The 27,684-nt window shown below is 45.5% G+C and overlaps 1 protein-coding gene across 1 annotated transcript in view; it reads right to left on the minus strand.

The window, feature by feature from the left end:
- Positions 1-10,865, minus strand: part of LOC139240967 (spermatogenesis-associated serine-rich protein 2-like) — an 87,422-nt gene extending 76,557 nt beyond the window's left edge. Inside the window, exons 1-2 of the mRNA XM_070869575.1 lie at positions 10,338-10,865; positions 9,939-10,135 (exon numbers count right to left, since the gene is read on the minus strand). Coding sequence (XP_070725676.1) covers positions 9,939-9,963 — 25 coding nt within the window. The 5' untranslated portion in view covers positions 9,964-10,135; positions 10,338-10,865. The remainder of the gene's footprint in view (positions 1-9,938; positions 10,136-10,337) is intronic.
- Positions 10,866-27,684: the final 16,819 nt, after the last annotated feature.

The following is a 27,684-nucleotide window of genomic DNA, read 5'->3' on the forward strand; positions in this document are numbered from 1 at the left end:
TGATTTTTAGCTGAAGAAAATCCAAAGTCAGTCATGCCTTTCTACTCTGACGTCTCTCTTCCTGAGTGTACACACAACGTAGGTTGTTATAAGAGCACTTCTTACCCACATGGTCAGAATGAGAAAGCAACTGAACTGTGGAGACAATTCTGTTTTAAGACTACTTTCTTCGATGGAGACCATCAATTGTCAAAGAAACAGATAGATTCTCACAACATTGACATGTAGTATGAACATGACCCCATGAAATGCTAATGAGAAAGTGAACACCCACAGCCTGGAACCCATTACTTGGGTACTTTCAGCCATATCGCCCATCCATTGTTAACATGAAACACCAGTGAAAATAAATTTACATCAGGCATTACCCAGCAGCAAAACTCCCAGAAACAACTCCTGATTCTACTTTGAATGCCAGGGATCAATTGACGAAGCAACATGTCTTTAACGTAATCACAATACAGCACTCGTTACTTACATTTAGCACTTAAAAATCTAATTCACAACAAAGGGAAATATCTTCCTTTTGAAGTATAGACCATAGTCTGAAAACCCAGCGTTTAGCACTTAGCCTCAATTAATCTTTGCTCAAACATAGCTGGTGTTCCTCACAGTACAAGTGACTACACTTCAAAAGTACTGCATTGGCTGTAAATCCCGAGGTCGTGAAAGGTGTTATACAAATGCAACTATTTTCCTTCTTTAAAAACAAGCCAGTACATATTTGACAATTTGGGACACCCCCTACATCCTTAAAAAGGATTCACTTACCTTCCCTGCTGCGAACAAGAGATAGGACAGCATTGTATCCAAGTGCCAACATCCCACAGCCAGGAAGACCTTGAATGCATGAGTGCAGGCCCAGAAGTATGGACATTAGCAAGACTGCAGCAGCCATAGATGAAGGAGAGGCAGGTTTGCAAGTGCTCCCAGGGTACATTGAGTACCATTGCTATCGGTAATGTTTACCACAGCATAGATTTTACCTGTATTGACATGGTGATTTGATGGCAAAATGTGGAGTGTTACTACAGAGTATTTATAGTTTGGGGAGGACTGGGAAGGTGAAAACCCTACACTATACGAGGTGCTACAACTCAAGTCATGGCAAAACTCAAGCTGCTACATCTTTAACCACTTGAATATGCCACCAAGTTCCTCCAATGGAACCTGAACAGCTTCAGCTCAATGGCAGCATTCTTGCCCGATTTAGAAAATCAGATTCAAACCCAACTCCAGAGACTTGAGAATATAATCTGGGCTGACACTTCAGTGCAGCACAGGAGGCCGCCATTCAGCCCATCGTGCCTGTGCCAGCTCTTTGAAAGAGCTATCCAATTAGTCCCACTCCCCTGCTCCTTCCCCATAGCCGTGCGAATTTCTCCTTTTCAAGTATACATCCAAATCCCTTTTCAAAGTTATTATTGAATCTGCTTCCACCAGCTTTTCAGGTAACGCATTCCAGTAACGCATAACTTGGTGCGTTAAAAAAAAACTACTTTCCCGTTCAAGAATTCTTCCAGAAGCTCAATGAATGGAACTAAGAATATCTTGAGCAGCTGCTTCACATTTTATACAAACAGCTCTTATTTTTGTACAGCAAAATTCTATTAATAGGCAAGTAAAATTCAGTACCTTAAAATGAAGTTGATTACTGATTTACCAATAGTCACCAAGTGATCTATTGACTCCTAGAACATAAGAACATAAGAATTAGGAACAGGAGTAGGCCATCTAGCCCCTCGAGCCTGCTTCCGCCATTCAACAAGATCATGTCTGATCTGGCCGTGGACTCAGCTCCATTTACCCGCCCTCACCCCGTAACCCTTAATTCCCTTATTGGTTAAAAATCTATCTGTGACTTGAATACATTCAATGAACTAGCCTCAACTGCTTCCTTGGGCAGAGAATTCCAGAGATTCACAACCCTCTGGGAGAAGAAATTCCTTCTCAACTCAGTTTTAAATTGGCTCCCCCGTATTTTGAGGCTGTGCCCCCTAGTTCTAGTCTCCCCGACCAGTGGAAACAACCTCTCTGCCTCTATCCCCTTCATTATTTTAAATGTTTCTATAAGATCACCCCTCATCCTTCTGAACTCCAACGAGTAAAGACCCAGTCTACTCAATCTATCACCATAAGGTAACCCCCTCATCTCCGGAATCAGCCTCGTGAATTGTCTTTGTACCCCCCCCCCCCCCCAAAGCCAGTATATCCTTAAGTAAGGTGACCAAAACTGCACGCAGTACTCCAGGTGCAGCCTTACCAATACCCTATACAGTTGCAGCAGGACCTCCCTGCTTTTGTACTCCATCCCTCTCGCAATGAAGGCCAACATTCCATTCGCCTTCCTGATTACCTGCTGCACCTGCAAACTAACTTTTTGGGATTCACGCGGTGTCCAACACAGCGTTTCCGTAGTGTGGTGGTTATCACATTCGCCAAACACGTTAAAATTCACTGGTTCAAAACCAAGCAAATACATTTCTCAACTTTGCCATCCTCGCCGGCCGTCCGGACACGCCATGGCGTACCATCTTGCCGTCCGGAGGAGGCGGGGGTCCCCGATGGAGGGCACTCTACGCAGGGGTCCTCCCACTATTCATCGGGGACTTGGCCTGGAGGGTGGTGCACGGAGCAGTGCCGTGCAATAAATTTTTAAGCCGGTTCACGGACTCCCAGGCCGCCTGCAATTTCTGCGGTCTGGAGGAGTCCGTGTTCCATGTTTTTATTGAGTGTACGAGGTTGCAGCCCCTGTTCCATTATTTGAAGGGGCTGCTCCTGAAATTCTGGCTGCACTTCAGTCCCACACTCCTGATCTTTGGGCACCCTGAGCGGAGGGGAGCGGGTAGGTCCGAGGGCCTCCTCGTAGGACTGCTCCTGGGCACGGCCAAGGGTGCCATCAGCCGGTCCAGGCAGCGGGCGGTCGAGGGGGTCGTTCAACCTGACTGCCTGCCTCTCTTCCGCTCTTACATCCGGTCCAGGGTGTCCTTGGAGATGGAGCACGCGGTGTCCACCGGTACGCTCGCGGCCTTCCGCGAGAGGTGGGCACCGGAGGGACTGGAGTGCATCATCACGCCCGGCAACCAAATTTTAATTTGATTTTACGTTTTTTTTTTAAGTTTAATTTGTTTTAATTGCCGGTGATTTTAGTGTCCCCCTTCCCTTTTATAGGGGGCACTAGGGAAAATTGTGATTTCAGTGCCCAAAAAAAAACCAAAAAAAAGAAAAACACAAAAAAAAAACAAAAAAAAGGGGGGGAAAAAAAGGGCCTTGTAAATGTCTGGAGTGTCACCCAGGTTGGGTGGCACCGTTATTGTTTTATGTTTTCACAGGTAGACTCTAAAAGAGTTTCACGCGGTGTCCACCGGTACGCTTGAGGCCTTCCGCGAGAGGTGGGCACCGGAGGGACTGGAGTGCATCGTCACGCCCGGCAACCAAATTTTAATTTGATTTTATGTTACGTTAATTTGTTTTAATTGCCGGTGATTTTAGTGTCCCCCTCCCCTTTTGTGGGGGGCACTTGGAGAAAAAAAAATGTGTTTTTGTGCCAAAAAAACAACAACAAAAAAACCACAAAAAAAAATAAAAGGGCCTGTAAATGTTTGGTGTTTCCCCCAGATCGGGGGGGGCACGGTTTAATGTTTTTTGTTTACCCCCAAAAAGAGTTTCATGCACAAGGACCCCCAGGTCCCTCTGCACCTCAGCATGTTGTAATTTCTCCCCATTCAAATAATATTCCCTTTTACTGTTTTTTCTCTTTCTCTCTCTTCCTCTCCTCTCCTCCTCCCCCAGGTGGATGACCTCACACTTTCCGACATTGTATTCCATCTGCCAAACCTTAGCCCATTCGCTTAACCTATCCAAATCTCTTTGCAGCCTGTGTCCTCTACACAACCCGCTTTCCCACTAATCTTTGTCTCATCTGCAAATTTTGTTACACTACACTGTCCCCTCTTCCAGGTCATCTATGTATATTGTAAACAGTTGTGGTCCCAGCACCGATCCCTGTGGCACACCACTAACCACCGATTTCCAACCCGAAAAGGACCCATTTATCCCGACTCTGCTTTCTGTTCGCCAGCCAATTCTCTATCCATGCTAATACATTTCCTCTGACTCCGTGTACCTTTATCTTCTGCAGTAACCTTTTGTGTGGCACCTTATCGAATGCCTTTTGGAAATCTAAATACACCACATCCATCGGTACACCTCTATCCACCATGCTCGTTATATCCTCAAAGAATTCTAGTAAATTAGTTAAACATGATTTCCCCTTCATGAATCCATGCTGCGTCTGCTTGATTGCACTATTCCTATCTAGATGTCCCGCTATTTCTTCCTTAATGATAGTTTCAAGCATTTTCCCCACGACAGACTCCCTTCTGAAATCAACCCAATAGACTGAATGGTGGATTTTGAACAGACTGAGCAAGATTTCTAAATTCCAATGACCCAGGGTCTGTTTTGCGGCCACGACCAACAGAATATACTTAATAAATCCGTGAGCATCGCAGAGTCAATTGAAAAGTAGCAGTAGCCATTTTCTGCAAATAGAGGGCGCACAATAATTTACCAAATCTTCCAAAGGATTTTACTATCAGAGGCTGCACAATACTTAAAAGTTGGCAGATAAAAATTAAATGACTTTTTATCATCAGGATCTAATCTAATATTCAAACCAACTTGTCCCAACGTTATGTTGCAACTGTGTATATTTTGTGGGTCATTAGCATAGAGCAATTCTGTTGGAAATGATCAGGTTACCCCATAACTACCTCAAGCAGCAATTTGAAATTATAAACTACGTTAAATACAGAGTAAAATAGGGTTGGTAACGGCAATAAATTACCATTTTTTTAAAAAACAGTCTTCACACTGTATGCTTAAAGATTGAAGCCAAGATATTTTCCGACAGCAAAAGTAAGTATAAACAGCAGAGATCATAGAGCTTAAAAAGATGCTTACAAAGTGTATAGTTCTAGAAACACTTGAAACATGTACAAATTACTTCTTGGGAAAAAAAAAATCACCAAGATGCTTTTTTAAAATCTTTTTAAGATGTCCATAAAATGTGTATTATACAGGAACAATTGTTCCAGTCAGGAAAATTGCTATTCGAACAAGCTGCAATACTTTACAAATAGAATGACTGGACTCATTTCAACTGATCTTTATTCAGTAAGATAATCAACTTCACACAGATGCGCTGTGATATTTAATTGCAGCATATTTGCCAGGCAAATATCAAGTTCACAAAAACCAGGTGTACACAAATTTTGGTGAGGTTAATTTGACTGAAACAGAAAGTACGAGAGGCCATCTGCTGTTAATAACAATTCTGCAAGTTCTTTAAACACAACGGAATACCCAGTCCAATGCTGAGCAATGCTGCAGGGGATCTGCTAGCAATAATTATAGTATATTAAAAGAAAAATTGGGGAGCATCTGTCACACCTTGAATTCTGTGTGTATTTAAAAACTTCAAAGCAATGTGCACCATGAACTCAGGAGGTAACAGAGGAAACACCATGGGCCCAAGTTTCGAGCCGCGCAGTCCCGACCTGGACGCCTGTTTTTCGCGCCACAAAGTGCGCCTAAAAAAAACTTCCAGATTCTCCAGCTCCCTGCAGGTCGTTTGCAGATTGGCGCAGCGCAGCAGGAGCTGTAGGGGGCGGAGCCAGGTCCCTGCGCTGAAAACAGTGCCGGGACCTCTGCACATGCGCGCTACAGTGGCCGCGCATGTGCAGTAGCTCCAGGCGCCCAAAACTGTGTGGGAGGGGCCAAAGCATGCAGCCCCTAGCCCTGGCCGAATGGCCTCACTGGGGCTGCGTGAATAAGGCTCCTCCCACGGCCAGCTCCTGCTTCCCCCCCCCTCGGACCGGACCAGACTTGACTCCCGCTTCGCCCCGCCGACTTCCCCCCCACCCACCCCGACCCCCTGACTTCCCCCCCCCTCTCCCTCCCTCCCCCCAACCCGACCCAACACCACCTACCTGTAAATCTGGTGCTGGGGACGGGCCCTGCCCCAAGTCTTGGGCCCCCCCCCAATCCCTCCCTCCCCCCCACCTCCCTCCTTCCTTCCTTCCCCCCTCCTTCCTTCCCTCCCCCCTTCCTTCCCTCCCTCCGTCAGAAACACAGACAGGCAGACAGAGAGATAGAGACACTGACAGAGACACACCGGGGGGTGGGGGGGCATCCCAGCACGCTGTTGGAGGGCTCCCGGTGCTGCAGTCGGTAAGTAGAAAATGTTTTATTTATTGATTAAAAAAAAAATTATTAATTTTTTTTGATTGATTTATTGATGTTTTTATCATTTATTATTGATGATGGCTCTTTATTTGTAAAACTGAAGTGTTTAATGTTTGTAAACTTCCCTTTAAACCCCCCCCCCCACCCCCCACCATTCCCTACGCCTGATTTGTAGCCCGATTTGTAACCTACGCCTAAAGTGTAGACAAGGTTTTTTCGAGCGTACAAAAATTCTAAGTTAGTTTGGAGTAAGTTTTCACTGACAAAACTTTGAAAACAGGCGCAAGTGGCCGGACACGCCCCCTTTTGAAAAAAAAAATTATGTTCCAAAGTGAAACTGTTCTAACTGACTAGAACTGGAACAAACTAAATGGCGAGAATTCCGATTTCTAAGATACTCCGTTCTACATCAGTTGCTCCTAAAAATCAGGAGCAAATCATGTCGAAACTTGGGGCCAATGTAACTAAATACAAGGGTTTATTTCTGTAACTGCCTGTTACATATAGATTTATTGATGCAACTGTGTTACATGGGGGGGGGGGGGGGTGCAAATATATTTACCAGCAATGAGGAAAACACTATACTTGATTTATTAATTTTTAATCTGTGAGCAGTGCAATGGGACATTACATAGTCTTCAGTTTACTGCATTCCAATACACTTCAGAAAAATTCACAAACATATACAGTAGTCGTTTGTGTTTGAAATGTCTCTAACAAAGTTTTCTGACGGCGGCCTGCGCCTCAGAAGGCCAAGGCTTAAGTTCATGACCTTCACTGAGCTATTACTTTGTCAGATGAAGGAAGAGGTTCAACCCGGTAGCAAACTAGAATACACCAGCGTTACATTGTACAAGTGATCAGTGTACTGCAATTACCAGATGCAGCTTCAGGCTGCCTACCTTCCGAGTCTAGTGAACACCACCACAATTTGGAGCTGGGGGCACCCAACACACCAGAGGTTTTTATTTTAGGATCGACAGCAGAACTGGCCATTCAGAGAACATACCAGGACTTGCTGTTTGTAAGCCACATCACCTGTCTAACAATGGAAATGTATACTGAGGGATAAGAGCACTAAAAGCCATTATTAGGAACGTGAAGGTAACTGCATGTGCTTTAAAGTAAAGCATGCACGTTATCGGCAGTAACTTTTGACAGGAAAACTATATATAATCAAGCAGCTGTTTATGCAATGACAGCATGTTGCAATCACAGATTTATTTATTTGGGCAACTGTCATACATGAGGCTTTTACACTAAATACTCTCCTTGGGTTCAGCATCACCAACCACTCCTGTAAGTGGACCACATGCGCCTTATGAACCAGAGTGTACTTTTACCTGCCCAATATCTAGGTAAATATAGCAAGACGCAGATGTTTAACAGAGAACTCTTGCCTCGCCACTCCCGCTTATTGGAATATATCACGCCGTCACCACACAACCTGACTTTGGAAGACAAAATACTATACACCAAGTGTGGCTCAGGCTATAAACCAAGTCAACTTTATTTAACACTAAACAGGCAAATGAACATTAATCAGTACAAACAGTATATTTACAGTAATCAGTGAGAAATGCCATGACGAACACATGCCATGCATCTGGCATGTGTTACATCACACACAAGTATCCGTCATGCAAACAAAACTGTTAGGAACCAACTAAAAAAAACACTTCCTTCACTGCCTCATTTTTCAGTTTTTCCACATCCTCAGTAGCAACGTGGACCATCCTCCTTTCATTGCAACAGTGTAACCTTTGATTCATCATGAGCTGCACCACAAGGGAGCCATTCATTTTCAAAACTACAATTTTTGTGCCCAAAATCATTAAAAAAAACTAAAATGGCAGCAGTAGTAGTAAAACAGAACAAAACAATATCTCTTTGCTCCAAAACAGAACTGGAAGGGGTGGAAAGAAAAGAAATGCAGGTGTAAACAGGACAGCCTCAACAAAATCTGAAATTTTCTTGGGAATACATACCCCAGACTAGAGTATCACCTGTGCTAGCATGAAGCGCAAAAGCCATTGAAGCCACCTGTTTGCTCCAATCGTTATGGATTACATAGCAGTTTCAATTCGTTGGACGAGAGTTTTAAAGATCCACTCAAGTATCAGGTAACAGGGTCTTCAACTCCATCCAGACAAAGCTCCAACTATGTGCGTAACAACTGGTAACAATAATACAAGTCAGCAACTGCAGCAGAACTTCGCCTTCAATCTAAGTCTCTCTCTTCACGGGAACCTCGGTTTTTATTTTTAAAATGCATGTGTGTTGTGCTAGACAATGGGTTCTTCAGTGGGAGCTAGGCAAGCCTCTTGTAGTTTACCTATAATTTAAGATTAACTGGCTTATTACTTCACCTTTCTGGACTCGGGATCCCACACTTGCCACCGTTCAGTCCTCGGACATAATTTTCTTTTCCACAGAAGTTTGGAGAATTATAGTCAGAGCCTGTGCTAGTACTTATTTAGTTTCTCTCAGGATCATACAGACAGTCAGGTTCCAAATAATTTGTCTATCTCAAGTTTCAGTAACTTCTTCAGTGCTATCTCCCTCTGAATAATAACCTCCATGAGATCTGGTAGTTCTACAATTTCAATACCCACCTCCCACAAGAAAAGTGAGGTAAAGGTCTATAGTATCTCTGCCATTGCCTCATTCAACTCTTAGCAGTCCAACTCCTACATTGACCATTATCTTACTACTGTGACTACAGAAAACCTTTTTATTGCTCCTTTTCTCGAACACCCGAGCTTTCCAAATCTCTTTGTAATTGTCCTACATGCTCTGTATACCTGTATTTGTCTTTTCATTTTTATCCCATTAACACAAAATGATTCTTTTATTACCTTGTTAACACTAAATGATTCTTTTAAAGTTTCAAATTTGATCTAATCTCCCTATTCAGCCATTCAACCCGATCCTTTGGTACACTTTTTTCCCTTACTGGAATGTATTGGATTTCCACACGTTCCACCTCCTGCTCAAATACAGTGCCGATCTATGGTTCTATTTGCCATTTTTCCCTGGGCAAAGATTTCTTTCTAGCTCACTATAATTTGCCATCTTCCATTCAGGAACCCTTGTCGTGGACTTACTTTTCCTTTTGTATTATTACATTGAACCTAATTATTGTAGTCATTGTTTTCCATACCTTTCCCTTTTCAGCAGACTACACTTTCTTTATCCAGAATCAGGGGAACGAGCACAACTTCCTTGTTGGGTTCGGAGAAAACAGTCCTTAACATAACAGAAATCCCTCCCTTTCCTCACCACAAATATTATTGCAATCTAAATTAAAATCTATTACAATTATAACTTAATACATGTCCCTCTAATTAATTTACAAATTTCATTCAATTTATTGTCTGTAATGCACTCCCACATACATTCCTTTCCTTCCAAGCTTATGAAATTGGGGAGCCAGTTTGCCAGAATCCACTATAATACTGCATTGAATGGAGCAACAGCACCCAGGATTCAAAAAGCTGCACTTCTGAAATAATCTAAATTCATATCAGTTTGATCTTGAAAAGCAGCCCTTTTCATAAAACTAATACCTTGTGACGTTAAATACAGATTGTTTTGAAAATTTACAAAATGATCTTCAAAATTAGTTTTAAGATAAACAAACAAATTAGCACTCGAGAAATGAGTGTCTTTTATTGACTTTCACTCACCCTTTTGATTTTGCTTTTTAGCCATCTCAGTTTTCTTTTGTTTTTAAAAACAACTTTTAGGTGCTCAGCCAACGAGTTCGACCTAATGAACGGGAGCTCAGTGATCACCCTCTTTTCACTCGTCCAAGCAGAAGATGCAGCTTCCGTTAACTGGTCTCTTCCTCCCAATAGCGTTTCTGGGACTTGCCTTGGAAACACTGCAAATCGACAGTAAATCAATAAGATTATTTTTTTCTTCTATCCAAAGCAGGCTGTCAGAAATCTTACAGGATTAGTGCTCGCTCCCGTCTTCCGTTCTCTCGCGATCACACTGCAACATCTACAAAAGGAATCAAACAGACATGCAACAGTCTTAAGGGGGAAGGGGGGGGGGAAATCTGGATAAGCGAGGCTAATTACCAGTGGGCTTTCTCGGTCATAAACACAGCCTTTTCTTCTCGAGGGGAGCGATTCTGCAGAGGGCCCCAGTGGTCAGTCAGCACTTTGTGTCTTTTTGTCTCACAATTCCCCCCACCAACAAATGAAGCTTCCAGTCAGTCGCCAGCTTCCCTTCTTCGCGTCCAGTTGCTTGCTTGATTTTCCAGACTGGCGAGATCCGGTAATAATATATATTTTTAAAGCCTTTGTTTTCTCTTTCTTTCAGTCCCTCTCTACTTAATTAAAACAGCCAGGTGGTCAGCCTAATCTCAACGGGACTGGTCTTGCAGTCTGCGGGAATCTAACCCAAGCTTTCCTGGGGAACTCGCCTCGCAGTTTCTCTCTTTTCCCTCCCTCCCAACTGGTGATTTTTCCAAATTCTTTAGGCTAAAGAAGCCGCATCAAAGAATTCTCTGACGAGGTGAGCCTCCTTCGGAACACACGACAACACCAACACTTCTCAGGAATAGGACTCGCAACAAGAGGGAACAAAACTCTCAGCAACTCGGCTCCGCCGCACACTCGCCATACGTCACTTCCGGTCGCGAAGGCGAGCCGCCAACGCGCGAACAGCCGAGTGCTTCCGAAAATCATTCGCCAACTGAGAAGGAGCCGGAAAAAGCCGAAGAGGTCGGGAAAGGCATTTGATGCCGAAATTAATAAAACAAAACGAGCAGAGTCCAATGTAACTTAACTTTCATCATTCCACGACAAGTTTTCCTTTTAGTCGGTATTACTCGTGTAAAACATCAGTAAGTAAAACAGATAGTAAGTAAAATAGATAGGGAGCAAAAGTAAACTCTTCACGAGTTGCCCCCAGGGATCTGGAAAGTTCGAGAATGTTCAATTGTATTCATGGTTCTGGACTATTCTGTCAAGCTCAGACTAACTAATGGATCAGGTGAACATTGGGAGCTGAAGTCTTTCCTGCTTCTTTTGAGGAAACAATTTAAAAAAAACATACTTACAATAAATATACACGAATTATTAAAGAGCAGTAGTTTACAGCCAACGCGAACGGAGATCAGCTCCACCTGCTGGGGATAAGCCGCAGTGATTTGGCTCTGAACCACACTGAGTCCTTCTGACCGGGCTAAGTTATCTCCGGTGTCTCGGGGCCAATATTTATCCCTCAATCAGCATCACTAACACACATTATCCGGTCATTACCATGATGCTGTGTGTGGGTGTTTGTTGTGCGTAAATTGCCTGCCGCGTTACATCACTGACTACACTTCAGAAATACTTCATTGGCTGTAAAGCGCTTTGGGACATCCCGAGATCGTGAAATACAAATACAAATATATAAATACAAGTCTTTTTGGCGAATTGGCTACAGATACTGTTTACTCTGGCTATTAAAAGGAATAACCAGGCATTTGAGAGCTCCCCGAATTCCACCAAGTCTTGGTCAACTGACCCCGCAAAATAAAAAGCTTACCATAAGCGGTGTTTTCCGGAATGCTTCATGCATTGGCACCAAATTCCTCGATATCTACTATTTTAGGCAGCATTCGCGCTCTACCTGTAGCTTTATTGCAGTTGTGGTGTAAACACATCCTGAATCTAAATCAGGACAACTTGACACCAGAGCAAGACTTCCAGGGCGAGGTCGTCTCACTCCACTTTGGAGTCAGTTTTGGGTATTGTCATCCAATTTACACTTCATGGGGCCGAAATTGCCCCTTTCTTTAAGGCCTCTTAACATTGGAAGGCGGCGGCCACGCTGCGGAGTGCAATGGCTGCCATGATCAAAATTCCATTCCTGTGGTATCCCAGCGGTGCCTCCCTCCCCCGCTACCACTCCGCTGCTGCTGATCCGTGCTAAGTGCCGATCTGCACCCCCCCCATCCGGCGGTGCCAAAACAAGCTTTTTCGCGGTGGTCCAGTGAGACTGAGGCCTTCTGTAATGGTGGCACGGCTTCCCTTAAAGGGGAGGACCTACTGCCGCTGACACCATGTTTTTTTTTGTCGGCCGACTGCTAGGTCAGAGGGAGAATGATGTCCCCGGGTAGTGACGTGGTGCGGCGGCCCCGACCTGTAAGGACCATCAGCAGGTTGGGGCCTTCAAAGGAGCAGCGTGCGGCCCAATCTCGCATTCGGCGTGGTGGCCCCGACCTGCAAGGACCATCAGCAGGTCGGAGCCTTCAAAGGAGCATACTGCTCCAAGGTACAGCGTGTGCTGGAGAGCGACGTCTGTGAAGAGAGTGACTGGATTGGATGTCACCAAGATCCAGGTCGCTGATTGGAGCATGGGCTGGTGCAGCAGGATCGCGGCAAGGTTGGGGCACGGGAGCGACGAGTGATCGTGGAGCGACGTGCTCGGGGCCCAAGAGAGATGTGAGTTTGGGGCCCAGAAGAGGCGATTGCCACACTGCAATATGTGTGCGCACTAGGTCCGTGCAGCAGAGTTGGTCTCCAGTTGTAAGGGAAAATGGGAAGGCTTCTCCTACCACGAGCGGGCCCCCTGATATAGAGGGTCGACGCTCGCCCCAACCTGCGTAACAGCCCCCAGAGTTAGCAGACAGAGACGAATGGCAAGGTATAACGATCTTTTATCGCAAACGTCCGGGAACACCTCTCATCACAGCCGCCTGTGAGTGGAGATGCTCCCCAAACAGCCCAATCATACAACTTTTATACATTTCAAAAACCCCTCCATTCCCTGGTAAGACCTCCCTAGATCTCTAATTGGACTACCTTATCAGTGCTACTTCTCTAATTTGGATTGATAGTCCAAGACACTCGTGACCACCTTAGGCCGTGACTAGAATGACTTCATTAGGTCAGAATTTGTTGATTCTCCTTGATGCCCGTGAGTCTGCCTCGAGCCTCTTCGCAAGGTCTTATCAATGTCTGTTTAGGTTCTCACATCGTATCCTGTCGGAATATTATTGAATTGATAACTTCTGGAGCCTTGGTACTGGAATGTACAAGGCCAAAGAGAGGCCTTTTACCTCCTTATGCAGGAACCAGCACTTTAACCCTTGTCCCACTGGTCCCCCAAATGCCAAATTTTTCTCTTACACCAGTCATCTTGAGTAATCCTTGCCACTGGACCAAGACCTAGCTCTGTCAAGCCCGTGTGGTGGCTGGTGTGCAACAGCCACCACACGTTAAAAAAATCCACACACAGGCACTTCCACCCTTCAGGATGTAGTTCGGGATCTGGAATATCAGGTCCTTCATTGAAACACCTGTGAACTCATCCCTTTTTGGCATGGAAGCAAGTCATCCTCGATACAAGGGACCGCCTATGATGATGATGCCCCCGGGTTCGGCCCGGCCACCAACAGGCAGCCTGGCAACCCCTCTTGGGTGCCAGGCCACTGGCCCGGCCTATACCCTCCCTGGTGGCCCAGTGGACCGAAGTAAAAAGATCGCGCAGGCTTTCTCCTTTAAGTGAAGGGGAGAGCCGTGATGACGTGGCGCCGTGCAGACGTCATCGTGGCGGCCACTCCGCAACTCCCCCAACTTCCGCCCCTCTAGTGTTGTCACAGTGGCATAACCGCCCCCATTAAGAGCGACTTCCGGATCCGAGTGAAAAAAAAACAAAGAGCAGACTTTCGCTCAAGGGGCGACCTCAACCACTGCGACGTTAAAAACCATAGAAATGGGGTGCGTGCGCCCCGTTTCGGGCGGAGGGCAATTTCGGCCCCCATAAGTTCAGCATTGGTGTAAAGCCAAAACAGCTTTGCGCGGACACTAAACATGTTTGAACCTCTTTAATCAAGTTACCGCCTCATCCTTCGCAACCTTTGACATGGTTGACCACAACATCCTCCTCCAGCGCCTCTCTTCCTCAGTTCAGCTGAGTGGGACTATCCTGGCCTGGTTCTATTCTATGCAGTCGTAGCCAGAGAATCTCTTGCAATGGCTTCTCTTCCAACCCCCGCACTATTACTTCTGGAGTTCCCCGAGGATCTATCCTTGGCTCCCTCCTCATGGACACGTTGCCCCTCATCAACTTCACCGGAGAAATTACGTCAGGTTCCACATGTACGCTGATGACACCCAGCTCTACCTCACCATCACCTCTCAACCCCTCCAATGCCTCTGTGTTGTCAGACTGCTCCAGTTCTAGATGAGCTGAAATTTCCTCCAATTAAATTACATAGAATTACATAGGATATACGGCACAGAAACAGGCCATTCGGCCCAACCAGTCCATGCTGTCGTTTATGCTCCACTCGAGCCTCCTCCCGTCTTTCCTCATCTAAATCTATCAGCATAACCCTCTATTCCCTTCTCCCTCATATGCTTGTTTAGCCTTCCCGTAAATGCATCTATACTATTCGCTTCAACCACTCCCTGTGGTAGCGAGTTCCACATTCTCACCACTCTCTGGGTAAAGAAGTTTCTTCTGAATTCCCAATTGGATGATTATCTTGGTTATATTGATGGTTTCTAGTTTTGCTCTTCCCCACAAGTGGAAACATTTTCTCTGTATCCGCTTTATCAAAACCTTTCATAATTGTAAAGACCTCTATTAGGGTACCCCTCAGCCTTCTTTTATCAAGAGAAAGGAGACCCAGCCTGATATGAATCCCCTCGCATTTCTGGTATCATCTTTGTAAATCATCTCTGCACCTTCTCCAGTGCCTCTACATTCTTTTTATAATATGGCGACCAGAACTGTATGCAGTACTTTAAATGTGGTCTAACCAAGGTTCGATACAGATTTAGCATAACTTCACTACTTTTCAATTCTACACCTCTAGAAATAAACCTCAGTACTTGGTTTGCTTTTTTTATGGCCTTGCTAACCTGTGTTGCAACTTTTAGTGATTTGTGTGTCTGTACTCCGCGATCACTTTGTTCCTCTATCCCACCCAGACTCGCACCCTCCAAGTAATAAGTGACCTCCCTATTCTTCCTACAAAAATGTAATACCTCACATTTATCTGTGTTGAACTTAATTGTGGCCCCAAATTTCCCCAGCCGCTTAGAGCGGCATATTTCGATGTGGTGCGCCGACTTCCTGGGGGGAAAAAAGCGCCAAAAATCTACCTTTGAATTTGGCTGCTCCCTCGTTGTCCGGATCCATCGGCGTCGCGCAGCAGAGCCTGGGGGGGGGGGGGGGGGGCGGAGCACGGCTGGCAGGGGGCGGGGGTTGGGCCCAGCGTGTTGTGTAGTGCCAGTAGGGGCACGCATGACTGTTTGAGCATGCACGCATGCGCAATGGGCAGTTCAGTTTGCGCACATGTGCAGTGTAACAGGAAGCTTGGCAATCGGCCAAATTAAAGGGAGTGCATCCTCAGAATAATTGGTTATGGAGCATATATAAAGGTGAAATCTGAATATTGATTTTTGTGTGGCTGAGGGAGTGGAAAGGAGTGCTAGATAGATGTCAGAGAGGTGTAAGTGTGATCTTTGAACATTACCTGCGTATGAGTCCAATAGACGAATGGCGCAAGAGCGTGCAAGACGAACCAAGAATTTCCTCCATGAGGAAGTGGCGAAATTAGTGACTATAATTGAGGAGAAATGGCTGGAGCTGGATATCAGCAAGAGTGGTCTGTCAAAGGTCTCACCCAAGGAAATGAGAAAAAGATGGAACCTCGTTGCAGAGGAATTCTCCGCTAGGGTCAACACCGCAAGATCTGGAAGCCAGTGCAAGAAGTAATGGCAGGACGTTGGTCAAGTAGTGAGTGTAAGTAATATCTTCATCTTTAAATTGAATTGCAGTGGAAAATGTGAGCATCTGTATGTGTCCCACTCATCAGAAGCGCACCATGTCTGACAATTAATATTTTCATCTTTGCAGAAGAAATTGGCCCACAACAAGAGGGAGAGAACTAGAACAGGAGGAGGTCCGCCAAATCTACACCAACTGACACCCCTGGAACAGAGGGTTGCTGCCTTGCTGACTCGCACCGGCAAAAAAAGAATCAGCTCTGCACAAGCTGGACCCACACGCGAAGGTGAGGGTGAGTCATTAAAATGCATAGTGGCCCTTCAAATCAACCTGCTGACTGGCCTGCTATGCGTCAGACTACTCATGCCACCTATCCTGCCCCCTCCTGTGCTGCTAACCATTTGACTGTTGTGTTGTCTTTTGCAGAAGAAGACGACACTCCTCAAGATCCTGAGGATCCAGATGCGTGCGCTCCAGACCAAGGCAGGGGGGAGGAGGGGTCCATGGAAATGTGTGCTCAGAAGAATGCTGCCCGCCACATGGATCAGGATATATCACAGGGCATCACACTGCCAAAACCCTCCATTAGCTCCTCGGCAACCTTCCATGGGTTCACACCTTCCGAGATCGCGGGTCCGAGTGGCGGTCGGGAAATGCATCTTGGGACACCCAATCCCCCACCGTCCCAGCCTGCGCCTCGCACTGGAGGGGTGCCCCAAGGCAGACCCACGGCGAGGGGAAGGAGAAGCCGACCAGTCTCTCCTGAGAGGCAGCCCTCAGCAGAGGTTAATCAGATTGTTTCATTGGGTGAGGAGACCAATGCCCTCACAAGATCACTCATGGCGGCCGTCAGTGGGGTGCATGATGAGGTCGCGACACTGTCGGTGAAATCTCTGTACTGAGACGGGAAGTCAGGGCAGGCATTTCAGAGGGTGTGCAGACGATGGCAGATGCCATGAGGGAGCTGGCTTCTGCAATAAGGGCACAAAGGCCAGAGACTCAAATGCCACTCCCACTTCACTCCACGCACCAGCCACCGGTCAGACCCAAGCCGGGCCCCCAACCCCACCGCCACCATCACCGACCCTATAAGGAAGTGCACTTTCCCCGAGATGTGGGTGAGGGATGGGTGCAGACTTTCCTGTTGTGGCTGTTGTTGTTGGTATCGTTGAAGTGCACTGTAAAATTTACAGTAAAAGATATTTTGCATCAAAACTGAATCATCCTCCATTTGGACCACGCAACATTTAGGATCAACTGTAAAAAGTAAAAATCCCTCACACCTACAGTCATGCGTACCTGCCGCCCCTAGCCCTGGCGGGAGGGCTAGCCGGTGCGTTCTGCAGTCGGCAAGGTAGGACTGCTCTATTTTCTGTAGTTGATTTATCTTTCAATTATTTGTGATGATGTTGTGCAGCTGTGTGCTGAAGATGTTGTGATGTTGTGCTGATGTTGTGAAGGTCTTTAGTGCTTTGGAATCCTCTAACTCACCTTTGCCCCCCCCGCCCCTCCACCCTATCTCTGGCTACCTGTGCTGATCTCTTAAATGTAGGTAAGGTTTTTCTGTGCCGACAAAAGTGGCCACATACTCTGGCCTAAGTTAGTTTGGAGTAACTTTCAGCTGGCCAAATTTGCTTCTATGGCCAGAAGAGGTGTAAGTGGCTTGTCACGCCCCCTTTTGGAGAGAACAAACTAAACTAGAAAAAACCTAACTAACTGACTTACATTGGAGCAAGTTAAATGGGGAAATTTGCGATTTTTAAGTTACTCCAAAAAAAGCTACTTATTCCAAAAAAACGGGGCAACTCTTGGGGAAATTTGGGCCCTATATGCCCATTCTGCAAGTTTATTAATGCCCTCCTGTAATTTGTTGCAGTCCTCCTCAGTATTGACTACCCCTCCAATTTGGTGTCATCTGCAAATTTAGAAATTGTGTTTTTGATTCCAAAGTCTAAATTGTAATATAAATAATGAACAACAGTGGTCCCAGCACTGATCCTTGTGGAACACCACTACTCGCCTTCTGCCACTGTGAATAGCTACCTCTGCTTTCTATCTTGAAGCCAGCTAACTATCCATTCTGCTACTTGTCCCCTGCCTCTGCATTCTCTGACCTGGTTCATCAGTCTATTATGGGGTACCTTATCGAAGGCCTTTTGAAAATCTAGAGAAATTACATCTACCGCATTACCATTCTACTCTCTTCATTACTTCTTCAAAAAATTCTATGAGGTTGGTCAAGCAAGACTTTCTGTTTTAAAATCCATGCTGACTATTATTATATTTTTCGTTTCTAGATGTTCTATTTACTCCATTTAGTAGGGATTCCATTATTTTTCCTATCACCAATGTTAAGCTGACTGGTCTATAATTACCTGGACATGTTCTATCCCCCTTCTTAAATATAGGTATTAAGTTAGCTATCTGCCAGTCCTCTGGCACTACACCTTTTTCTAACGAATTATTAATAAGGCCTCTGCTATCTCTTCCCTAGATTGTGTTAAAATGCGTAGATGCAATTAATCCATCCAGGGGTTTTATCCTCTTTGAGTTTGATTAGTTTATTTAATATATCCCCTCTTTTTATTTTAAATGTACCTATCTCATTACTAATCTCATCATCCAATGTCATGTCCACCTGTTCTGTCTCCCTAATAAATACTGAAGCAAAATAATTATTTAATATTTCTGCCATCTCTCTATCGTTACATGTGGTATTATCCTGTCTATCTCTTAATGGCCATCCCAAACTTTCTTTTTTTTATTGATGTGCATGTAAAATTATGTTCCTTGATACTTTAATTTCATAGTTCCTCTTTGCCTTCCTAATTGTTTTTTTGATTTCTCTCCAAATCTTTTCGTATTCTTCCTTATCATGCACTCTCCTGCTGTCTATGCACTTAATGTATGCCTCTTTCTTTACCCTGAATTGTTCTCTTATGGCTTTATTTATCCATGGAGTCTCATTACGAATATTAGGAAAACTGAAGCCATTGTCCTTGGCCCCCGCCACATTCTCTGTTCCCTAGCTACCGATTTCAACCCTCTCCCTGTCCACTGTCTGAGGCTGAACCAGACTGTTCGCAGCCTCAGCGTCCTATTTAACCCTGAGCTGAGCATCTGATCCCATATCCTTTCCATTGATTGATTCCCGGGATGGCAGGACTGACATACGAGGAGAGACTGGATTAACTGGGCTTGTATCCACTGGAGTTTAGAAGAATAAGCAGGGATCTCATAGAAACATATAAAATTCTGACGGGATTGGACAGGTTAGATGGAGGAAGAATGTTCCTGTTGCTGGGGAGTTCCAGTCTAAGAATAAGGGGTAAGCCATTTAGGACCGAGAGTGGTTAACCTGTGGAATTCTCTACCACGGAAAGTTGTTGAGGCCAGTTCGTTAGATATATTCAAAAGGGAGTTAGATATGGCCCTTATGGCCAAAGGGATCAAGGGGTTTGGAAAGCAGGAAAGGGGTACTGAGGTTGAATGATCAGCCATGATCTTGTTGAATGGCGGTGCAGGCTCGAAGGGCCGAATGGCCTGCTTCTGCACCTATTTTCTGTGTTTCTATGTTTCCATCACTAAGTCTGCTTACTTCCACCTCTAACATTGCCCATCGTTGCCTCAGCCCCAGCCCATCTGCTGCTGAACATAAGAACATAAGAAATAGGAGCACGAGTAGGCCATACGGCCCCTCAAGCCTGCTCCTCCATTTAATACGATCATAGCTGATCCGATCATGGACTCAGGTCCACTTCTCTGTCCGCTCCCCATAACCCCTTAATCCCTTATCGGTTAAGAAACTGTCTATCTCTGTCTTAAATTTATTCAGTGCCCCAGCTTCTACAGCTCTCTGAGGCAGCGAATTCCACATCATCTCAGTTTTAAATGGGTGGCCCCTTATTCTAAGATGCCCCCTGGTTCTAGTCTCCCCTATCAGTGGAAACATCCTCTCTGCATCAACCTTGTCAAGCCCCCTCATAATCTTATATGTTTCAATAAGATCACCCCATTCTTCTGAATTCCAATGAGTAGAGGCCCAACCTCCTCAACCTTTCTTCATAAGTCAACCCCCTCATCCCCGGAATCAACCTAGTGAACCTTCTCTGAACTGCCTCCAAAACAAGTATATCCTTTCGTAAATATGGAAACCAAAACTGTATGCAGTATTCCAGGTGTGGCCTCACCAATACTCTGTGTAATTGTAGCAAGACTTCCCTGTTTTTATACTCCATCCCCTTTGCAATAAAGTCCAAGATTCCATTGGCCTTCCTGATCACTTGCTGTACCTGCAAAATAAACTTTTGTGTTTCATGCACAAGTACCCCCAGGTCCTGCTGTACAGTGGCACTTTGCAATCTTTCTCCATTTAAATAAAAACTTGCTCTTTGATTTTTTCTGCCGAAGTGCATGACCTCACACTTTCCAACATTATACTCCATCTGCCAAATTTTTGCCCACTCACTTAGCCTGTCTATGTCCTCTTGCAGATTTTGTGTGTCCTCCTCACACACTGCTTTTCTTCCCATCTTTGTATTGTCAGCAAACTTGGCTACATTACACTTGGTCCTTTCTTCCAAGTCGTTAATATGGATTGTAAACTGATCCTTGTGGCACCCCACTAGTTACTGATTGCCAACCAGAGAATTAACCATTTATCCCGACTCTCTGTTTTCTGTTAGTTAGCCAATCCTCTATCCATGCTAATATATTACCCCCAACCCAGTGAACTTTTATCTTGTGCAGTAACCTTTTATGTGGCATCTTGTCAAATGCCTTCTGGAAGTCCAAATACACCACATCCACTAGTTCACCCTGATCCACCCTACTTGTTACATCCTCAAAGAACTCCAGCAAATTTGTCAAACATGACTTCCCCTTCATAGAAACATAGAAATTTAAAGCGCAGAAGGCGGCCATTTCGGCCTATCGTGCCCACACCGGCCGACAAAGAGCTGCAGGTTCCTTGGTCAGCAGCCTTAAAGGTTACATATAAACCTATGAACAATGACGGAAAGGCAAAGAGTACCCAGCCCAACCAGTCCGCCTCACACACAACTGCGACACCCCTTATACTGAAACATTCTACACTCCACCCCAACCGGAGCCATGTGATCTCCTGGGAGAGGCAAAAACCAGATAAAAACCCAGGCCAATTTAGGGAGAAAAAATCTGGGAAAATTCCTCTCCGACCCATCCAGGTGATCGAAACTAGTCCAGGCGATCACGCTGGCCGTATTCTATTCCCTGCAGTACTTATCATTATATCTGCGCCGTCCAACAAAAGATCATCCAGTCTAATCCCAATTACCAGCTCTAGATCCATAACCCTGCAGGTTACTGCACTTTAAGTGCCCATCCAACCATCTCTTAAAAGTGGTGAGGGTTTCTGCATCCACCACTCTTCCAGACAGCGAGTTCCAGATCCCCACAACCCTCTGCGTAAAGAAGTCGCCTCCCTTAAATCCCCTCTAAACCTTCCACCAACCACCTGAAAACTATGCCCCCTCGTTATAGGCCCTTACTATCCACTATGTCCAGGCCCCTCAATATTTTGTACACCTCAATGAGGTCTCCTCTCAACCTCCTCTGTTCCAATGAGAACAAACCCAGCCTATCCAATCTGTCCTCATAACTAAGATTTTCCATTCCAGGCAGCATCCTAGTAACTCTCCTCTGCACCCTCTCTAGTGCAATCACGTCCTACCTATAATACGGCGACCAGAACTGCACGCAGTACTCCAGCTGTGGCCGAACCAAAGTATTATACAATTTAAGCATAACCTCCCTGCTCTTATATTCTATGCCTCGGCCAATAAAGGCAAGCATTCCATATGCCTTCTTAACCACCTTATCCACCTGACTTGCTACTTTCAGGGATTTGTGGACAAGCACTCCAAGGTCCCTTTGTTCATCTACAATATTAAATGGCCTACTGCTTAATGTGTATACCCTTTCCTCATTAGCCCTCCAAAGTGCATCACCTCACACTTCTCTGAATTAAATTCCATTTGCCACTGCTCTGCCCACCTGACCAGTAGATTGATATCCTCCTGCAGCCTGTGACTTTCCTCTTCATTATCAACCACACAGCCAATTTTTATGTCATCTGCAAACTTCTTAATCATACTCCCTATATTCAAATCTAAATCTTTGATATATACCACAAAAAGCAAGGGACCCAGTACTGAGCCCTGCGGAACCCCACTGGAAACATCCTTCCAGTCACAAAAACATCCATCAATCATTACCCTTTGTTTCCGATCTCCAAGCCAATTTTGCTTTCTACCTCCAAGCCAACTTGTCACTTTGCCCTATATCCCATGGGCTTTAACCTTCCTGACTAGTCTACCATGTGGGACCTTATCAAACGCCTTGCTAAAGTCCATATATACTACATCGTACGCACTACTCTCATCGACCCTCTTGGTTACCTCCTCAAAAAATTCAATCAGGTCAGTCAAACACGATCTTCCCTTAACAAATCCATGCTGACTGTCCCTAATTAATCCTTGCCCTTCCAAATGCAGATTTATCCTGTCTTTCAGGATTTTTTCCCACCACTGAGGTTAAGCTGACATGCCTGTAATTACTCGGCCTATCCCTTTCTCCCTTCTTAAACAAGGGTACTACATTCGCAGTCCTCCAATCCTCCGGCACCATGTCCAGATCCAAAAAGGACTGGAAAATGATGGTCAAGGCCTCTGCTATTTCTTCTTTTACTTCGTTCAACAGCCTGGGATGTATTTCATCCGGGCCTGGGGACTTATCTACTTTCAGAGCTGCTAAATCCCTTAATAGTTCCTCTCTCACTAGATTTAGTTCATCCAGAATTTCACACTCCTCCTCGCTAGCAGTAACTACATTGCCCCTTTCCTTTGTGAAAACAGATACAAAGTATTCGTTAAGAATCCTACCAACATCTTCCACCTCCACACAAAGATTACCCTCATGGTCTCTAATAGGCCCTACCCTTTCTCTAATTACCCTCTTACTCTTAATATATTTCACTGAGGCATATGAAAGCATGGGCCTTACGCTTAACATCCGAAAGACAAAGATCCTCCACCAACCTGTCTCCGCCACACAGCACTGCCCTCCAATCATCAAGATTCACGGCATGGCCCTCGACAACGTGGCCCATTTCCCATATCTTGGGAGCCTCTTATCAACAAAGGCAGACATTGATGCAGAGAGTCAACATCGCCTCCAGTGTGCCAGTGCAGCCTTCGGCCGTCTGAGGAAAAGAGTGTTTGAAGACCAGGCCCTCAAATCTACCACCAAGCTCATGGTCTACAGGGCTGTAGTAATACCCGCCCTCCTGTATGGATCTGAGGCATGGACGATGTATAGAAGGCACCTCGAGTCGCTGGAGATATATCACCAACGATGTCTCTGAAACATCCTGCAAATCCCCTGGGAGGACACGAGCACCAACATCAGTGCCCTCGTCCAGGCTAACATCCCCAGTATTGAAGCACTGACCACACTCGATCAGCTTCACTGGGCAGGGCACATAGTTCACATGCCAGATACGAGACTCCCTAAGCAAATGCTTTAGGAGCTCCTTCATGGTAAACGGGCCAAAGGTGGGCAGAGGAAACGTTATAAGGACACCCTCAAAGCCTCCCTGGTAAAGTGTGACATCACCACTGACACCTGGGAGATCCTGGCCGAAGACCACCCGAGGTGGAGAAAGTGCATCCAGGAGGGCGCTGAGCTCTTCGAGTCTCAACGCAAAGAGTGTGAAGAGATCAAGCGCAGGCAGCAGAAGGAGCGCGTGGCAAACCAGCCCCACCCACCCCTTCCCTCGGCGAATGTCTGTCCCACCTGTAACAGGGTCTGTGGCTCTCGTATCGGACTGTTCAGCCATCAAAGAACTCACTTTGGGAGTGGAAGCAAGTCTTCCTCGATCCCGCGGGGCTGCCTATGATGATAGAAACATAGAAAATAGGTGCAGGACAAGGCCATTCGGCCCTTCGAGCCTGCACCACCATTCAATATGATCATGGCTGATTATGCAACTTCAGTACCCCACTCCTGCTTTCTCTCCATATGCCTTGATCCCTTTAGCCGTTAGATATATTCAAAATATCCCTTTTGAATATATCTAACGAACTGGCCTCAACAACTTTCTGTGGTCGAGAATTCCACAGGTTCACAATTCTCTGAGTGAAGAAGTTTCTCCTCATCTCGGTCCTAAATGTCTTACTCCTTATCCTTAGACTGTGACCCCTGGTTCTGGACTTCCCCAACATCAGGAACATTCTTCCTGCATCTAACCTGTCCAATCCCGTCAGAATGTTACATGTTTCTATGAGATCTCCTCTCATTCTTCTAAATTCCAGTGAATAGAAGCCTAGTTGATCCAGTCTTTCTTCATATGTCAGTCCTGCCATCCCGGGAATCAGTCTGGTGAACCTTCGCTGCACTCCCTCAACTTCCTCAGGTTAGGAGACCAAAACTGCACACAATACTCAAGGTGTGGTCTCGCCAAGACCCTGTACAGCTGCAGTAAGACCTCCCTGCTCCTATACTCAAATCCCCTCGCTATGAAGGCCAGCATGCCATTAGCTTTCTTTACTGCCTGCTGTACCTGCATGCCTACCTTCAATGACTGATGTACCATGACACCCAGGCCTCGTTGCACCTCCCCTTTTAATAATCTGTCACCATTCAGATAATCTGCCTTCCTGTTTTTGCCACCAAAGTGGATAACCTCACATTTATCCACATTATACTGCATCTGCCATGCATTTGCCCATTCACCTAACCTGTCCAAGTCCCCCTGCAGCCTCCTAGCATCCTCCTCACAGCTCGCACTGCCACCCAGCTTAGTGTCATCTGCAAACTTGGAGATATTACATTCAATTCCTTTGTCTAAATCATTAATGTATATTGTAAATAGCTGGGGCCTCAGCACGGAACCCTGCGGCACCCCACTAGTCACTGCCTGCCATTCTGAAAAGGACCCGTTTAGTCCCACTTTTTGCTTCCTGTATGCTAACCAGTTCTCTATCCACTTCAATACATTACCCCCAATACCATGTGCCTTAATTTTGCACACTAATCTCTTGTGGGACCTTGTCAAAAGCCTTTTGAAAGTCCAAATACACCACATCCACTGGTTCTCCCTTGTCCACTCTACTAGTTACATCCTCAAAAAATTCTAGAAGATTTGTCAAGCATGATTTCCCTTTCATAAATCCATGCTGACTTGGATCGATCCTGTCACTGCTTTCCAAATGATGATGATGATGATAATATATACGGTGGAGGAGGATTTCCTGGAGTGCATAAGGGATGGTTTTCGAGACCAAAATGTCAGGAACCAACTAGGGGGGAGGCCATCTTAGACTGGATGTTGTGTAATGAGAGAGGATTAATTAGCAATCTCATTGTGCGAGGCCCCTTGGGGAAGAGTGACCATAATATGGTGGAATTCTACATTAGGATGGAGAATGAAACAGTTAATTCAGAGACCATGGTCCAGAACTTAAAGAAGGGTAACTTTGAAGGTATGAGGCGTGAATTGGCTAGGATAGATTGGCGAATGATACCTAAGGGGTTGACAGTGGATGGGCAATGGCAGAAATTTAGAGACCGCATGGATGAACTACAACAATTGTACATCCCTGTCTGGCGTAAAAATAAAAAAGGGAAGGTGGCTCAACCGTGGCTATCAAGGGAAATCAGAGACAGTATTAAAGCCAAGGAAGTGGCATACAAATTGGCCAGAAATAGCAGCGAACCCGGGGACTGGGAGAAATTTAGAACTCAGCAGAGGAGGACAAAGGGTTTGATTAGGGCAGGGAAAATAGAGTACGAGAGGAAGCTTGCAGGGAACATTAAGACAGACTGCAAAAGCTTCTATAGATATGTAAAGAGAAAAAGGTTAGTAAAGACAAACGTAGGTCCCCTGCAGTCAGAATCAGGGGAAGTCATAACTGGGAACAAAGGAATGGCAGACCAATTGAACAAGTACTTTGGTTCGGTATTCACTAAGGAGGACACAAACAACCTTCCGGATATAAAAGGGGTCAGAGGGTCTAGTAAGAAGGAGGAACTGAGGGAAATCCTTATTAGTCGGGAAATTGTGTTGGGGAAATTGATGGGATTGAAGTCCGATAAATCCCCAGGGCCTGATGGACTGCATCCCAGAGTACTTAAGGAGGTGGCCTTGGAAATAGTGGATGCATTGACAGTCATTTTCCAACATTCCATTGACTCTGGATCAGTTCCTATGGAGTGGAGGGTAGCCAATGTAACCCCACGTTTGAAAAAAGGAGGGAGAGAGAAAACAGGGAATTATAGACCGGTTAGCCTGACATTGGTAGTGGAGAAAATGTTGGAATCAATTATTAAGGATGTCATAGCAGCACATTTGGAAAGAGGTGACATGATAGGTCCAAGTCAGCATGGATTTGTGAAAGGGAAATCATGCTTGACAAATCTTCTGGAATTTTGTGAGGATGTTTCCAGTAGAGTGGACAAGGGAGAACCAGTTGATGTGGTGTATTTGGACTTTCAGAAGGCCTTTGACAAGGTCCCACACAAGAGATTAATGTGCAAAGTTAAAGCACATGGTATTGGGGGTAGTGTGCTGATGTGGATTGAGAACTGGTTGTCAGACAGGAAGCAAAGAGTAGGAGTAAATAGGTACTTTTCAGAATGGCAGGCAGTGACTAATGGGATACCGCAAGGTTCTGTGCTGGGCCCCAGCTGTTTACATTGTACATTAATGATTTAGACGAGGGGATTAAATGTAGTATCTCCAAATTTGCGGATGACACTAAGTTGGGTGGCAGTGTGAGCTGCGAGGAGGATGCTATGAGGCTGCAGAGTGACTTAGATAGGTTAGGTGAGTGGGCAAATGCATGGCAGATGAAGTATAATGTGGATAAATGTGAGGTTATCCACTTTGGTGGTAAAAACAGAGAGACAGACTATTATCTGAATGGTGACAGATTAGGAAAAGGGGAGGTGCAACGAAACCTGGGTGTCATGGTACATCAGTCATTGAAGATTGGCATGCAGGTACAGCAGGCGGTTAAGAAAGAAAATGGCATGTTGGCCTTCATAGCGAGGGGATTTGAGTACAGGGGCAGGGAGGTGTTACTACAGTTGTACAGGGCCTTGGTGAGGCCACACTTGGAGTATTGTGTACAGTTTTGGCCTCCTAACTTGAGGAAGGACATTCTTGCTATTGAGAGAGTGCAGCGAAGGTTCACCAGACTGATTCCCGGGATGGCGAGACTGACATATCAAGAAAGACTGGATCAACTGGGCTTGTATTCACTGGAGTTCAGAAGAATGTGAGGGGATCTCATAGAAACGTTTAAAATTTTGACGGGTTTAGACAGGTTAGATGCAGGAAGAATCTTCCCAATGTTGGGGAAGTCCAAAACCAGGGGTCACAGTCTAAGGATAAGAGGTAAGCCATTTAGGACCGAGATGAGGAGAAACTTCTTCACCCAGAGAGTGGTGAACCTGTGGAATTCTCTACCATAGAAAGTTGTTGAGGCCAATTCACAAAATATATTCAAAAGGAGTTAGATGTAGTCCTTACTACTAGGGGGATCAAGGGGTATGGCGAGAAAGCAGGAATGGGGTACTGAAGTTGCATGTTCAGCCATGAACTCATTGAATGGCGGTGCAGGCTCGAAGGGCCAAATGGCCTACTCCTGC

This window comes from Pristiophorus japonicus, chromosome X (assembly GCF_044704955.1).
Source record: "Pristiophorus japonicus isolate sPriJap1 chromosome X, sPriJap1.hap1, whole genome shotgun sequence".
NCBI classification, from domain to species: domain Eukaryota; kingdom Metazoa; phylum Chordata; class Chondrichthyes; family Pristiophoridae; genus Pristiophorus; species Pristiophorus japonicus.